Raw genomic sequence first — 17,060 nt, 5'->3', positions numbered from 1 at the left:
GTGCTAAAATTAGGGAGGAGAATAGAGAATTCATGAGTATATTATAATATGGATTACATTTGTCAACAATCAAAATTTAATTTAACTCCTGATTGAAATAAATATATGTTTTCAAGTGATGTAGGCGTTGTTACTCGGTTAGTATATGACTTAACATTAACTCTACGTGTATCATCTATATTTTTATATGTAATTTGTTGAGTCATAAATTTTTTCTTCAAAAAAAAGAAAAGAAAATAAATTAAATAGATATCTCTATTTTTATATTCATTATTTATTTGGCTAGGCTAAGCTAAGCTAAGCTGAGCATAATTTAATTGATTAAGACAAATATCATCGATCAAAAGCTTAGAAGTTCAAATTCTTTCTCTTTATGCTATAAAACTTTGAAATATGGATGTTATATTTGTGTGTGTCATGCCCAATACTTTTCACACACCCAATACTTTAAGAGAAAAAATCTCTTTCTTAAGCAAATTTCTTGAATGGACATTTGAAAAGCTAAGCATGGCTTGTATTGTGTGTACAAGCATTATATAAGATGTATTAAGATGAAGGTAGAGGCTCTTAATTAATATGAACAAGCTAGCTATTTAGGGTTGTTAATCTTATTATAAGAAAGAATTTTATTTGTAAAGCTACCTTAGAATGAGTTGTATTCAATAGTACTCTATATTAGGGTCCTTTTGTTGAAAGTAGGTTAAAAATCCAAATTTGGTAAAAACTAAGGAGATAGTTGAGTTATGTAAAGGGATATGATGTGTTACGGAGATTATCATCCGGGGAAATTATTTGAGTGTTGGAGATTTCGTATTTACCTATAAAAAATACTTTGATTGAAAAAGAAGTGTCAAAATATTATTTTTATGGGTATTAAAGTCTTTTCAATGATCCACTCAAGCCATTGTATAAAAGAGTTCATAATTGTACTAGGATCATCAAGTCAAGAAGTGTTCTTTAAACTTGCCAAAGACGACTTCTTTGAATTCAATTCTTAATATACTCAAGTCAATATTAGAATGAAATAGTCATATAGACAAGTAAATGTACATTTATGAATGTTTTTATTTTTTAAGCTTAAGGTTTGTAGAGAGTTACCAACAACAAATCGATAACTTTAATACAATTATGTTTTCTATTGGTTAGAGTTTGTGTTCGTATTTTTTTTAACTAAGATTTCTAAGTTATGGAATATTGGGAATCAAATAGCTATTGTTGCATTATATTTGAGAGATATTTTCATTGTTAAATATATCGAGGAATCTTTTGTGATCTCTATCACAACAGAATATACAAGTGGAAAAGACTAATGCAATCTTGAGATCGAAGCAACCAATATAACTTTTGGTCTCATTCTCTCTTTTCTTTTATCTACTTCATGTATTCTTTCATGATCAATTATTTATCTGCCAGTAGCCTAGGTAATAGAAGTTGAGATATATATAGTTTAGTTTGTTCTGCAATTATTTATCTCTCATGTAAATTTTTAACATGTGATATTAAGACACGCTTGGTTAAGGAGTCATAGGATCATCGAAGCCAAAATTTTTTTGAGAGAGTCACAAAAATTGATAAGAAAATATTTTGGGTATTGGAAAATGAGGAGATTTATCAACCTAAAAAAAAAGAGAGATGAAAAGAAAAATCAGATAAATATCAAGAGACCTTGAATGAAAATACCATTGTAATCATTAAATATCGGTGAAAAGAATATGACCAATCTTGAAATTAAAGAGACTAATGCAGTGAAGTTGGTGGAAACGTTTACAAACATGGATGAGAAAACTGTTTGCTACTAGTAAAACTTATCTCCTTAAGAAATATTTCAACAAGCAAACAACTAAGGATGTTTCTATTAGTTTCTATATTAATGAAGTTACCATTTAATTTTTATAAAATAAGTTGAAGACTAGTGATATAGATTTTATTGAGAATTTTGTGTTATTTAATTGATATTACCTAATTGATCAGAGAGGTGAAGATAAATATGCTCAACTAGAGATAACTTTTTTGAGTTTTTTCAAAAATTTGTGACTTAGCTATAGTCGAAGAAATTCGTAAGAATAATAATAGTAAAGAATCTATTGGAGGTTCAACTCTAGTTATTACTAGGAATAAAGACAAGATAAATTCTTAAATGATAAATCGATTGACAATAAGAAAGAATAGAATAATGGGATTAGGAAGGTAGAGTGTTTTAGTATATAAAAGAACACTTAAAAAAATAAATTTATGAAGTTAAAAGAGGATTAGAAAATAATACAACATGTAAATATAGTTCAAATTGATGACGTTTCTGTCTATGATGAAGATTAATCTCATATATACTAGTAAGTTGCATTATGAGATTTACAATTATGAGTTTGATAATAGCCAGTGTAAACTCAAGTTAGGATCTTAAGTTGTGATATGCTGTCAACAAAGGTTCCACATTGTACACATATTGGTTTGATGCTGCCAAATTATATCAATGAGACGATGAATGCGTGTTAAAACTACAAATGATAGGTGAAGATGTACAATTGAGTTATTAGCAATTGTAAGCAATTTTAATAAGTTAGATTAAGATTAATTGGTTTAAAATTAATTCAGCAGTTCGAAAGAGAAAATCGGTGGCTATCATAAACTTATATATTCTGAGACTTAATCTTCTGAAACTTGAGAAAATGCATTAGACTTAACAAAATGGACGTAGTGACGAAACATAAACAATACAATGAAAGGAAAGGAAAAGGCATTCGAACCTTGTGAGTTGCACATTCATTAGTAGAGTTTGGATGTAGTACCTTGAAAAAGCAAGCATGCAGCTTGAACATTGAATCGTAAGATAAAGGATAACATATTTGCTTTGGAATCCTAAAAGTTGTAGGGCTCTTCCAAAAAGAAGGCACACAAAGAGGTTGATGGGTCCAAACATCAATCAAACAGAGATTAAATAGCCTACAAAATTGATTGATGTGCATGGATTTGAGGTCCAATTCCAAAATAGTGCATCAAATGCTACCACAACTTAGAACATTTCTTTATTCACTCATCCAAAAAATATATCTTTTTTTTATCCCAAGTATCATGTCAATATTTTTATTGACATATTTGTCATTAATGTAAATAGAATATAAATAATACACATGTTAATTTGTTTAAAAATCATAAAATTGTTTATATACTAACTTGAATTTTTTTAATTCACTTTTTCATTTTTATATATTTTATAGATAGTATCTATCGACGTTAATATTTTCATTGACATTTTCGCAAAATTAAGTCTTTAGTATTTTTGTTAACACAAGTAACTTTTTGAATCTTGATCAAAGTATTTTCTTTTAGACACTAAGAAGAATTGAGGAACGATTAATGTTTTTTTATTTTAGAGTTTGTTTTCAAATATAGCAAAATGTTTATAAAATATAATAAAGTTTTAGAATCTATCAATAATAGATATTGATGTATACTAATAGATTTCTATCTGATCTGTGACATTGATAAACACTAATAAATTATCATTGATACATTATGAGATTTTGTTATATTTATAAATATTAATTTCAGCGAGAATCCTATTTGAAATAATAATTCCTTTCATTTCATTTTATTATTATTGTTTTAATATTCAAATCTTATATATTTCTTGAGCAGATTCTAAATCACAAATAATTTTAGAAGGAGTTTAAGTTTTTGTGTTAAGTAAAAGTTCCATGCATTAAATCATAAATGCCAATTTGATTTGAGTGGAAACAAATGTTAAAACTATTGGTGACACTTGGGGCGAGAGTCCCTCTAACCTATGGTTTTTCCGTATACAACATTCTGATAGAAATAAATCATGTTAATTTAGAGGGCCAACTAAGTGCACTAATAAATGAAGTTCATATGCTTTCTATTTAATTATACCATATATTGTTAATGATAATTGTTATGAATTGTCCCAAATTATATAAACTTGAACACGAAAACGTAGAAATAGTAAAATCATGGATAGAAAAAAAAATAGTAAATCCCAAAATTATTTTGATTTAAGGTAAAACTACTGCTAGATGAATTTTTCCATTTTTTTTTCCCAAATTTACTCCTCCGCGAAATGGAAAATGCTCATATGTATTTGTAAACACATTCACTCACGATAAATCTTAACTAGATCAAAAAATATTCTGTTGTTGCAAAAGATTGAACCAACAATCCTAAACATATGACTTTAATTTCAATATCCCTTAATTATTAGAATACAAAAACAAGTAATTAACGAATTTGTATATTTCATATTATTTATAAAAAATATATTAAAAAATACATATTACAAATAAATAAATTCAACTATTTTGCATTTTTTATTTTTTAAATTATTTATGAAAAAATATACATAAACAATACATAATACATATGTGATATTCTAACATTATTTTTTTGAACTGTGGTGCGGGGTTGAAGTCATTTTTGAAAAAAGCGGGCGCGTGAGTTACACGCGCGTCTCTCAATATTTCCAATTCGGGCGTTCGTGCGATCGACGATAGGAAGTGCACGGGGGCAATTTTTCGGCGACTTCATTCGATTCAACCACTGGGTTTTGTTGGGTTATCATTGATTTCATCAGACTTCATCTTTATTATCGATTAGGTTGGTTTTTCGAAGTAATTTCAATCGATTTTGGGTTCAGCTGAAGGCCGTCGGACTGGGTTTTGTCGGGGACATCTCAGTCGTTTCCTCGAATCTTAAGCACGATTTTTCTCCGTTGTGTGGATTAACGCTATTGGTATCTGATTTGAATGGTTTATTGTGCCGATTAAGATAATTTTATATTCAGATCTGGGTATTGGTCGCTTAATTTCATTTGATTAAGGAATGATCCTGATCGGAAATCTGTGTGTTTGAAATCTGTGGAGTAATCGTTATTAATCTTGTAGTTTTCATTGTGAGACGATGTCTGTCAATGGAGATGTGTTGGTCGGCGATGCTTCAAAGGCTTGTAAACGAGCGTTGGCCGGATTGCAGAAGATACACGAGGCGGCGGCAAGAGAGCGGAAGACGAATGACCTAGGTGCGGTTTGGATACCGCTGATCCGGCCAGCTCAGAAGGACCGTTCGGCTGCGTTGAAATTTCGTAACGTTGGGTCTGCGATGGACGGGCTGAACGATTTTGGGCCTATTTTAAATGGGCCTGGTGTCGATGGTGTGGCAGATGAAATCCATGGGTCACCGTTGGGTGGGCGGAAGGAAGATGGGCAGTGTTTGTATGGGCCGCAAATTGAATCTGAAGTTTTGATAAATCCTGGAGGAGAAGAGCCGAACAATATATCTTCTGGTTGCATTTCGAAAAATCAGAGTGCAAATGTTAAGAATTTTGTTGAGAATGATCTTAACAAACAGTCTACTGATCCTAAATCCACATGGATCCCTTCTCTATACTCCGCCCAAAGCTATTGGGGATAAAATTGTTGTCATTCCACCAGAAGAGGTTATCGATCAAGGAATTAGAGTGTGGAAAAATTCCTTGGTAGGTCAACTGATAGATGCCAAGTTACCTTATACTGTTATTCAGCGACTGGTTGAGAAAATATGGGGAAGATTGAAATGCCCATTCTCACTATTTTGGAAAACGACCTCATATGCTTTCAATTTAGACGGCCAAAATCAGTGGAGTGGATTCTATTGCGTGGACCATGGCATTTCGGTGGCAAGCCTATGCTACTCAGAAAATGGACTCCAGGTATTGTTCCTGAATCCTTTGTGTTTAATTCAGTTCCGGTTTGGATTAGATTGGGAAAAATACCTATGGAGTTATGGATAGAAGCTGGGTTGGCTGTTGTAGCGAGTGCTGTGGGGAAACCTATATCTTTAGATTTGACCACTAAGGAGCGTCGTAGGCTCTCATATGCTCGTGTTTGTGTTGAATTAGAGGGAGGGTCAAATATGCCTGCTGGAATTACTGTTAGTCTCAGAGGAGTGGATTTTAATGTTTCGATAAATTATGAGTGGAAACCACGAAAATGTAATTTGTGTTGTGCCTTTGGGCATTCTGGTAGTAAGTGTTCTAGAAGTGTGGAGAGTAAAACCATACAGGAGGAGGTTGTGCACAAGATTATACATGGAAAAGGGGATGGATTAGACAGTAAACCTTGCGGGGAAGTTGTTCTTGAATCGTTCAAACAGTTAGAGGAAGGTGAAATTAGGAGCTCTCCTAATAGACATAACAGTAAAGTGGAGAAGGGGGTGGGTAAAAGTGATGAATTTACCCTTGTAACTCGCAAGAAGAGTGAGTTAGTCTCTGTTAGAGATTGTGGTAAAAGTATGGAGGTGATTATGCCAAACTCTTTTGGTAGTCTCTTGGAGGTAGGTGACGCTGACAAGTGGGCATTATCTATAATAGAGGGTTCACCGCCACCCTTACAGGTCGATGAAGGTACTGATGTTCTAAGTGGTGTTAGTTCTTTTATTGGTCCTAAAGGATTACATACGCTTAATAATTCTCATGATTAGTTGGTGGACTTGGAATATACGTGGTCTAAACCACCAGATGAAGAGTAAGACAGTTTTTGATTTTCTGGAGTCTTCCTTTGTGGGGTATTGTTGCCTCTTGGAGACCAGAGTTCGAGAAAGTAATTTTGTTTCTGTTTCTAGAAGGTTTGGTAACTCTTGGGATTATTCTTGTAGTTACAGTAATAGTGGGGTTGGTCAGATTTGGGTGATGTGGAAGAAGAATCGATTTTCTTTCTCTACTCGTGTGGTGGATGAGCAGTTTGTTACAGGTACGTTAACAGATCTTTTATTCGGTGTTTGTGTGGAGGTGTTCTGTGTTTATGCCTCTAATAGTAATTGAGAGACGTTTATTATGGCGTCGGTTAGTTGAGATTACTTCTGCTTGGTCGAGCCCAGGGGTTGTCATGGGAGATTTTAATGCTATTAGAGTTCATTCTGAAGCATTTGGAGGATCTCCTATTCAGGGTGAGATGGAGGATTTTAATCTGGCTATTCGCGATGCTGATTTAGTAGAGCCTTCGGTGCAGGGGAACTGGTTCACTTGGACTAGTAAGGTTCATGGGTCTGAGATGTTGCGTCGACTAGATCGTGTTTTAGTGAATGATGTTTGGTTATCTGCATGGCCTACTATGTTGGTAAATGTGCTTCCATGGGGTATTTCCGATCATTCTCCTATTTTATTCTATCCTAGCTTTCAGCTAAATAGTAAAGTGGTGTCTTTTCGGTTCTTCAATCATTGGGTGGAGGATCCTTCTTTTATTGAGGTGGTTGCTAGGATGTGGAGTTGGCATGGGAGTGTCTCTCCGCTAGTGAGCCTCATGAGAAATCTTCATCATCTCAAACCTACCCTACGTAGGCAGCTTGGTAGGCACATCCAGAGTCTTAGTAAGGAGGTGCGCATTGCTAAGGAGGCCATGGATAGGACGCAGAGAGATGTAGAACGTAACCCTATGTCGGATGTTTTGAGTCGCCAAGCAAGCCTTGCTACTGAGACTTTCTGGACAGCAGTTAGATTGGAGGAAGCCTCTCTTCGTCAGAAATCCAGAATTCGATGGTTAAAACTTGGTGATTAGAATACGACCTTTTTCCATCGATTCGTTCGCTCTCGTATGAGTCGTAATTCCCTGCTTTCTCTAGTTGATTCCGATGGATCCAAGGTTTCTTCACATGATGGGGTGGCTCAGCTGGCAGTTAATTATTTTCGTAACAGTTTGGGGTCCCAGGAGATTGGCTATAGAGAATTGTCCCCAGTAATTGATGATATTGTACAGTTTCAGTGGTCTGAGGAGTGTTGTCAGGCGTTACAGTTACCTATTAGTCGGGAGGAAGTTAGGAGGGTCTTATTCTCTATGGATAGTGGAAAGGCTCCTGGTCCTGATGGGTTCTCTGTAGGTTTATTCAAAGGTGTCTAGTCTGTGGTTGGAGAAGATTTTTGTGATGCGGTTTTGCATTTCTTTGAGACCTGTTATCTTTCATTAGGAGTTAATGCTACTAGACATATGACTTTAAATCTTAACTAGATCAAAAAATATTAGATATATGATTTTAAATCTTAGATAAATCTTAACTAGATCAAAAAATATTCTGTTGTTGCAAAAGATTGAACCAACAATCCTAAACATATGACTTTAATTTCAATATCCCCTAATTATTAGGATACAAAAACGAGTAATTAACGAATTTGTATATTTCATATTATTTATAAAAAATATATTAAAAAATACATATTACAAATAAATAAATTCAACTATTTGGCATTTTTTATTTTTCAAATTATTTATGAAAAAATATACATAAACAATACATAATATATATTTGATATTCTAACATTATTTTTAACATTATTTTCCACTCTATTTTAATCGTTAGTTTTAATTCAAGGGAAATTGTATTGGGTGACACAATAAAAATCCAATTTAGCAATATTAGCACTAACATTTTCAATTTTGCAAATATAGCAAATTTTTAATTTTGGTTGATATTTCTTATTTTATTCTTTTTATTATTCCAAAATTGCCCTTCTTTGGTGTTTTCTCTTCCTTTTTCGTTTTTCTTTATTGTTTTCCTTCATTTTTCGTTTTCTTCTTCTCTTCTTTATCGTTCTTCTTCACCATTTCTCCTATTCATTTACTTCTCTTCTCCTCGTCTTCTTCTGCCTCTTCTCCACTGTTTTTCTCCACCGTCCTTCTCTTCTCTCTTTAATTTCGTTCTTTTAGATTCCCTCTTCGTCGGCTTCTCTTTTTTTATCATCTTCTCCTATTCTCCTCATTTTTTCTTCAAGGAAAACAAGAATTATGTATGTATTTCTTCCCCTTTTTTGAAGCCCTAATATTATTTCTGTAAATTGCTCATATATTATTTATTTAAATTAGGGCTACGATTAATTCTTCCTCATCTCTTTTATTTGTTCATAATATCTTTTATCGAAAGAAACATTGTAGATCAGTTTGGTTTTATTTAGTTACATTTGGTTCTGTTTTTTTTTTAATTTGTATCAATTTTTTATATCAACGGTATGATATACTTATATTATATATATTAGTTGACTGATATACTTACTACGTGTTTTTTATTTTTCCAAAATTGTTGCAGTTCATTGTAGTTATGGTTAAATTGGCAATAATTGTTTTTCAAAGTGGTCAATGGGATTAGATCAACATTACTACGTGGATTACAAAACAAATTGTGTTTTGGTTGATGGAGCGATATCATCATTTGATTCTTTTATGAACTTGATTCATACTGAAATTCAGGTTGAGACATGTATTGAACTTTTAGTTTTAATTTGTTGACTATAGGCGATAAGGATGCTCAACACGTTATTAAGATTGTAAACATACCATAACAACTGTATCGACAATACATAAAGTGTATCATGCTTAGTGCATCAGGTGTAATTAATTAATTGAGTGTATCAACAGTGTATATCAACAACATATCAAGTGTTTCAAACTAATAATATGTATAAATGAAGTTTTGCAAGTGATTAATTGTATTACATCTATCAAATGTATTAGCAAACAAACAAGTTTATCAACGATATATAAAGTGTATCATTCTTAGCGCATCAAGTGTATTTAATTAATTAAGTGTATCAATAGTTGAGCAAGTGTATCAACAACATATCAAGTGTTTCAAACTAATAATATGTATCAACGAAGTTTAGCAAGTGATTAAGTGTATTAAATCTATCAAGTGTATCAACAAACAATAACAAGTGTATCAACGATATATAACATGTATCAATGATATATAAAGTGTATCGTTCTTAGTGCATCAAAATGTATTTAATTGATTGAGTATATCAACAGTTGAGCAACTGTATCAACAACATATCAAGTGTATCAAACTAATAATATGTATCAATAAAGTTTAGCAAGTGATTAAGTGTATTAAATCTATCGAGTGTATCAAGAAACAATAACAAGTGTATCAACGATATATAAAGTTTATCATTCTTAGTGCTTCAAGTGTATTTAATTGATTGAGTGTATCAACAACATATCAAGTGTTTTAAACTAATAATGTGTATCAGTGAAGTATTAGAGAGTAAAAAAAAGTGTACAAGCAGTACATCAAATCAGGTGTATCGACGGTATATATTGGTGTATCAACGATATATATTGGTGTATCAGTCGTATATATTAGTGTATCAACCGTATATATTGGTGTATCAACCGTATATATTGGTGTATCAACCGTATATATTGGTGTATCAGTAATGACTGAAGGGTAACTTCGTAATTTCGTAATTTTAAAATGCGAGCTGGACTTCAATTTTGCTATTTTTGCAAATGTAAAAATGATGTGCTATGCGCCTAATTTATGATACTATAATTGTCATATTTGCAAGAGTCCCTTAATTCAAATTTGTAACACTATTTTTAAATCCAAACTTTATTTTAGATTGTTACTTTGAATTCCTAAAATTATGCCAAAAATAATGGATAATCCCTTAATTTTAGCATTTTTTATTTTTCAAACTATTTATGAAAAAACATACATAAATACATTAATTTTAGATTCTTAATTTGAATTCTTAAAATTATGCCAAAGATAATAGATAATCTCTTAATTTTAGTATTTTTTATTTTTTAAATTATTTATGAAAAAACATACATACATATATATATTGTTATTTAACTCCAAAGATAAATTTAACTATTTAGCATTTTTTATTCTTCGAGTTATTCATCAAAAAATAGACATGAATAATACATAATAGATATTTTATATTTTACACCCTAAACCATTAGTTTTAATTCAAAATTTTTAACACTATTTTAAAATACAAATTCTACACGTTAATTTTAAATTGTTAGTTTAAATCCCTACAATTATGCCAAATATAATTTTGATATGTATCCCACCCTAATTTTACTCCATAGTTCACAGTTTTTTATAGTTTTAATTCAAAATAATACAAAATAGTATGAAATAATATGAAATTATGCCAAATATAATATTTAATATATTTCTAATATATATCAGACCCTAAAGTGTTAGTTTTAATTCAAATTTTAAACATTATTTTGTATTACTTATGAAACAATAATTTAAGATAGGGATGCTAAATATGATGTCATTTTCTGTTCCACTAAGCAACAGGGGATGGTCATGAAATACATTTTAATTGCTGGAATTTTTCAAACTTGAGGAATTTAGCATGGCACTGTTAGTTTTGTCTTTCGACGAGTGTTAAATATTCATCAATCTGCTTACTTTGCAAAAGTCAGCAACCATAATATTTTTTTTCATAAACCATTAAGGTTACTCCTTATGAAAATTGGAATATTTAGCAAGAACATGTGTTTGGTATGATATCAAATATCAACCATCTTTTTCACTATTTATTTCATGAATGTTCCTCATGCTAGGAATTATTACGGTTCATTCACTTTTTCCCTTTGAACGGCAGAAAACGTTGAATTCCCTTTGAACGAACGACAGAAATCCCCTTTGAAATGTTTCGAGTGGAAGCGAATGGATGAACATTGATTCTTTAGACTCGAAGTGAAGGGAAGCGAAAAGAAAAGGACAAAAGCGAACTCGAAGTGAAGTGAAGTGACGAAGGCGAACGAACAAAGATTTGAAGATGCAAACGAACAAAGCGACGAACTGTAGAAATCCCCTTTGAAATGTTTTGAATGGAAGCGAACGGACAAACATTGATTCTTTAGACTCGAAGTGAAGGGAAGCTAAAGTAAAAGGACGAAAGCGAACTCGAAGTGAAGTGATGAAGATGAACGAACAAGGATTTGAAGATGCGATGAACGAAGCGATGAAGCGAAGGAGATGTGATGAAGGCTCAAATGGACGAATGGAGAAGTGAAGAACGAAGTGACGAAGCGAAGAAGATGTGACGAAGGCTCGAATAAATGAACGAAGAAGTGAAGAACTGAAGATTTGTTGGGTTTTTTTTTTCTGTTATAGGGGAAAGTAGAATATTTTATCGTGGGTGCAAAGTAATATTTAATTATAGAGTATTTGAAGATTAGTAAACAACTATATTTAGGAATCACATTTGTCACTTAGGTAGGGGCATTTAAGGCATTGCTCCCCCAATTTTTATTTAAAAAATTTAGATTTTGCTATTTTATTAATTTAAAAATAAATTTGTCATTTATCCAAAATAAACCTCTAATTTTGTCATGTCAACCTAAATTTTAATTTAGAAAAAACGATCATCCGTGTGAGGATTAAACGAGTACATAAAAACGGGTCAATGGGCTAAGGGAGGAAGCATTTGAAAGACAAAAAAGGGAGTTGGGCCAAACAACCTAACTCACCTACCTCTACCTTAGAGGCTGAGGATAAGGAAAGGTTTGATGGCTCATTTCTGTAACGCTCTAAATTAAGGTAATTTAATTTTAATTATCTTAACTGTAATTTTGAAAAATTTGGGTGTAATTTTCTTTCAATTGTTGGAATATTTGATTTGTGAAGATTGGAATTTATTAGATATTTTGGAAAATATCTAATTGTTTAAAGTTGGAGTATTGATTAAAGTTGTTTGTTTTAAAAGATTCGTATTTGGGAGAAATTTGATTAATTATATATGATTAATTGAATTATAAAGATAAAATAATTATATTATGAAGATAATGTAATTATTTAAGGTTATATATTATTTTTTGGAAAGAAAAAGGGTGATTTGATTGGAGAGTGAGAGATTTGAGTTTAAAAAGAAGTTTTGATGGGTTTTAACGAAGAGAGAGGGAATGAGATTTTTTTAGGAAAAGATTAAAGGAAAAGAAAAGAAAATAATAATAAATTTATATTGTTATTAATTTTTTTAATTAGGGCCTTGGGATGCGTGGTAGCTTTTCACCATCTTCTTCCTCAAAAGCAACTTCAAGGAAAACCCTAGCCGCCCCTCGCCACCGCCACCTCCTCCGTCGCGACCTTCTTTATTTCGGTTCGTCGTCATCCGTCAGCCGACTGCCTTCACGCGAGTCTCCAGCCGTAGACGCCCAAGCCAACAGCCATCCTCATCGCCACGTTCTGTACGTCGAGCCGTCTGCAACCTTTAGTCGATCGTTCGCATTCGCTCGAGTTGTCTTCGTTGCCGTCCGTAGCCGTCTTATGCCGAGCCTTACTTTTCATCAACCGTTGTCGATCAAGTGAACCGCGTGCAAGTTGTACCTGAGCTACATGCATGCCCTAGCTGTAAGCCACTTCCTCGCACCAAGCTGCCGCCACCCGCAACCTTCTTCAAGACGCGTGTAGCCTTATTGAGGCAACCCTGCTCGTGCGAGCCACCTGTCTAGTCGATTTCCCTCCTTCAGCCGCGCCACCTAGCCAGTTTTTCCTCTAGCCAAGCCATTTTGAGCCACCAAGCTTATTTTTGACCTTTTTATTTATTGTTGGTAAGTTTTGATTGGATTTTGGTTAGTGCCCAACAAAGATTGATTTTTAGACTTTAATTAATGTAATTTTGGATGTTGAATTAGATTGGTTAGATTTAATTGGAAGCTGAGCTGAGAATTTGTCCAACTAAATGTAAATCGAATTTGACCTCGACTTTTGGTAATTTAAATCAATTGGATTACTGCGAGTTAAGTTATTGAACTTAATAAAATGCCCTTACTATTTAGGATTTATTATTTGGAAGCTTGACCTTGCTGTCAAGATTACATTTGGTTAAGTTAATCTCTAGGTAAGAGATTCTCCTACTAGACCTTCAAACTGAAGTAAGAGCTTGCATGAAGATTCTGTTAAACATTGATGTAGATAAGATACGAAATGAGTTTATGTTGTGATGACTGATAATCAAAGCAGAGTTTATATTTATGATGACTGTTAGTTATGACATGGTAGTGTGATGATGATCATGACTGATGTTTATGCATGAATTAATAATCTCATGCTACGATTACTATTCATGTCATGCTTATGATGTTATGTTGTGCTTCATGCTACGAATAAGGTGTACTGTTAGCTTTTTCTATCAGAGTCGTACCCACATGAGTGTCTCTCGGGATCACCACCTTTATATGACTGCATAGTCCGACGGGATCACTAGTCCAATATAAGATAACATGTTTACGAGTGGCTCGATGAGGTCACTCACAGTCCGATTGTCTTAGTGTTTTCTTTCGAGACTCACTAAAGACCAGTTTGACCTAGGTGTTCCTTGTGTTCATCGAAGACTAGTTTCGTCCTAGGTGTTCCTTTGGGTTCACTGAAGACCAAACATGTTTCTACGGGATCACAGATTACACGTGTTCGAAAATGTGTCAGTTAGGGGTACCACTTTACAAAACTCTAATAGAAAGTTAACAGCCACCTAGCGAGACTAGTAGTAGGTCCCTTACTGAGTATATTTTTATATTCAATCTCTTATGTTTAATTTTTCTGACAGAGGTAGAGGTAAGAGTAGAGAAAAGTTGGCGAATGACAAGAAGTGACCGTGGCATGCCATAGGGGACCACTTTTGTTTCTGCCTTATGTTATTCGATTTGATTTTAGTATTTATGCACTTTTATTTATTTTACTTTTCTAAAACTAGATAGGCCGAGCAGAGCTAGGAACTTACTTTTAGATTTATTTCTACTTACGTTATTTATTTATAATTTTAAATGAGTAGTTGAAGTTTTGATCATGAACTTTTGTTTTACCTTTCAATTTAATTTAATAAATTTTATTTTTCTTTAAATAGTAATGACCTCAACTTAGTATAAAGGGTTGGGTCATTACAATTTTCCACAAGCTGTAACTTTTTTTCCGATGGCTATTTGAATCGACTTTTCCTAATCCTCTTTAGTTTTCCAAATCTTCTTTAGAATCAAAATCCAAATCCACATACTAAAAATTAGAGGGTCTTAGATATACTTAGAGGTAAGTTTTTCTCCTTTTATCTGGTTGCTCTAACCTATTAGAGGTTTTGTGGTAAACACCACATCGTTATTTTCTATTTGCATCAACAACCATCTTAAAGGCATCTTTCTATCCCAAATTTTTGTAGAAAAACTTTTGTATTATTATAACTAATAAAAAGAAAAATTCCTAAGTTAATTCATATTTGAGTGTAAGTTTTATTAGCAAAAAAGAAGGGCAAATTTTGTTTTTATTTTGGTAATTTAATGAGTAATTTTAACCTTTTGCTTCCAACCCAATCAAACAGAGTGCATTAAATTTGAATAAAGTGAGAAAATTAATATCTCCACACCTACTAATAATTTTAAACTTGAATTCCCCCTCATACGTCTTTATTTGATTTAGTTGGTTTTCTAAAAATAAAGTTAAGAAAATTTTTAAGTAAGATTATAAATTAATGGCCACTTATTCAATTTTAAAATGTAGGAACTAAATAGTAAATAGAAAATGTAGCTGAATGTTAGATATCCATTAAAGGTTTATTATTTTAACTTTTCAAGTACTTTAATATTTGAAAGGAAAAAGTCTATTTTGAGAAGAAAAAAAAAATAGAGTATTTAATAATAATTTAAAATAGTTTTTGAAGAAAATAAGTTGATCGTTTAGAATAAACACAGATTAATATTTTGAAAAATAAATTTTGAGTTAATAGTGATTAATGTCTCTATAATTTATACAGTTCTTAAAACTACCAAAACGTCCATAAAATACCTCTACTTTACTTTATTATGTTATCATGACTATCATTGGCCACCAACCCTAGCCACATCCATTAGAGTCCACCTCTCACCATAGTTGCGTGACAAGCAACTTCAACGGTCACTCCAACCATAGCCTTTCAACTATGATCACTATCACCTCTAGTGTGTCAACATCCTGAAAGACCAGTTCGACAACCACTATTTAAATTTAATTTGTGGTATTTTATAGTCGTTTTTTCATAGAATGTTAGTGAAAAAAATATCTTTAGCATGTATCAAACAAATTAAAACTAAATTGTATATAAAAACACTTTTGAAAAAGAATTGCTAAGACAAATGATTGTTTTATTTTGAACAATTTTAATAATGTCAAAATGAAAATGATTTTTTTAAAAAAGAATATATGTTTTTCCAAGTCAATCTAAATAAACTCTAAATTTGTAGTTAATCTCAACTATTTTTCAATAACATTTTTCATCTCATTTCATTGTACGATGAAATGAAGACTACTGTCTTTTAACGATTTTGTAAGGGCATTTTACCACTTAAACATAGGATGAATATTTGAATCTAGATACCTAGACATTACTAACCCTTGGTACCTATTGAGTTAACGCACTAGGTAATGTTTTGACCAAAAAATATTGCAATTTATGGAATATTTGCTAAAGTCATAGGCTATATTTAACACCATACCATAAGTAAGATCCATATATAATAATAATAATAATAATAATAATAATAATAATAATAATAATAATAATAATAATAATAATAATAATAATAATAATAATAATAGTAATAATACACAAGTATACCTTTGTTTCGATTTTTATATTATTTCTTTGTTTGGGATGAAACCTGTGTTTTGTTGGTAACAAACAAAAAATTGCACTTCCTGCTCATTGGATTGGATAATAGCAACTAGTTCCTTTTATTATTATTGTAAACCTTTATTAATTGGCAATAATCTTTCCAAATCAATCCACTTTCCATTATTGTTTATTCTCCTTTTATTTTATTTTATTTTTTTATTTTTTAAAAAGAAGGCCACAATCCAATGCATTACACAACTGAGGCTACATGAGGTGGCAAGTTCTGAGAGGTTAAGAAACTAGACCAAACCCATTGTTATCATGGAATTGGCCGTAAGTAAGCGGACTTCAAGAAATAATATTTTATTAAGATTAAAGAATCTTCTTTTGTCCAACTGTTCGCTTACCTGACAATTTGCTCCTTTAACGGCCGTTACGCCCTTTTCCGCTATAAAAACATAACGGCGCTTTTCTGGATGAAGCACGTGACCTCATTCACAAGCACGTTTCACTATGTATGTAATGTCTGTGTGATGATGATGTCATCTTCATGCAAGGGCATACATAAATACATACATACATACATGGAATTTGCTTTCTTTTAATTTTTTGGAATTTAATGGGTTCGTAATGAATGGAAATCAATTTTTCTTTTCTTTTTTTCGAAAGAATGATGAAGGTGAAGCATGTTTGA

At 32.0% G+C, this 17,060-nt stretch overlaps 1 protein-coding gene across 1 annotated transcript; it reads left to right on the top strand.

Moving 5' to 3' along the window:
- The first annotated feature begins 5,550 nt into the window (after positions 1-5,550).
- On the top strand, positions 5,551-7,544 carry LOC127148657 (uncharacterized). Its single transcript, XM_051082853.1, has 4 exons — positions 5,551-6,324; positions 6,440-6,555; positions 6,646-6,740; positions 6,805-7,544. The coding sequence occupies exons 1-4, from the start codon at positions 5,551-5,553 to the stop codon at positions 7,542-7,544; spliced, it is 1,725 nt and encodes a 574-aa protein (XP_050938810.1).
- The last annotated feature ends 9,516 nt before the right edge of the window (positions 7,545-17,060 follow it).

Source organism: Cucumis melo, chromosome 3 (assembly GCF_025177605.1).
Source record: "Cucumis melo cultivar AY chromosome 3, USDA_Cmelo_AY_1.0, whole genome shotgun sequence".
NCBI classification, from domain to species: domain Eukaryota; kingdom Viridiplantae; phylum Streptophyta; class Magnoliopsida; order Cucurbitales; family Cucurbitaceae; genus Cucumis; species Cucumis melo.
Note: the sequence above shows the minus strand (reverse complement) of the source record. Positions and strands in the feature narration are given on the sequence as shown.

Bases quoted from the DNA above. Each gene is read 5' to 3' on its own strand.
- LOC127148657 (XM_051082853.1), top strand. From the start codon at position 5,551: ATGGGGAAGATTGAAATGCCCATTCTCACTATTTTGGAAAACGACCTC. The intron at 6,325-6,439 runs GTAGGTGACGCT...TTGGTCCTAAAG, and splicing joins CTTTTGGTAGTCTCTTGGAG to GATTACATACGCTTAATAAT. The intron at 6,741-6,804 runs GTACGTTAACAG...TGCCTCTAATAG, and splicing joins GGATGAGCAGTTTGTTACAG to TAATTGAGAGACGTTTATTA.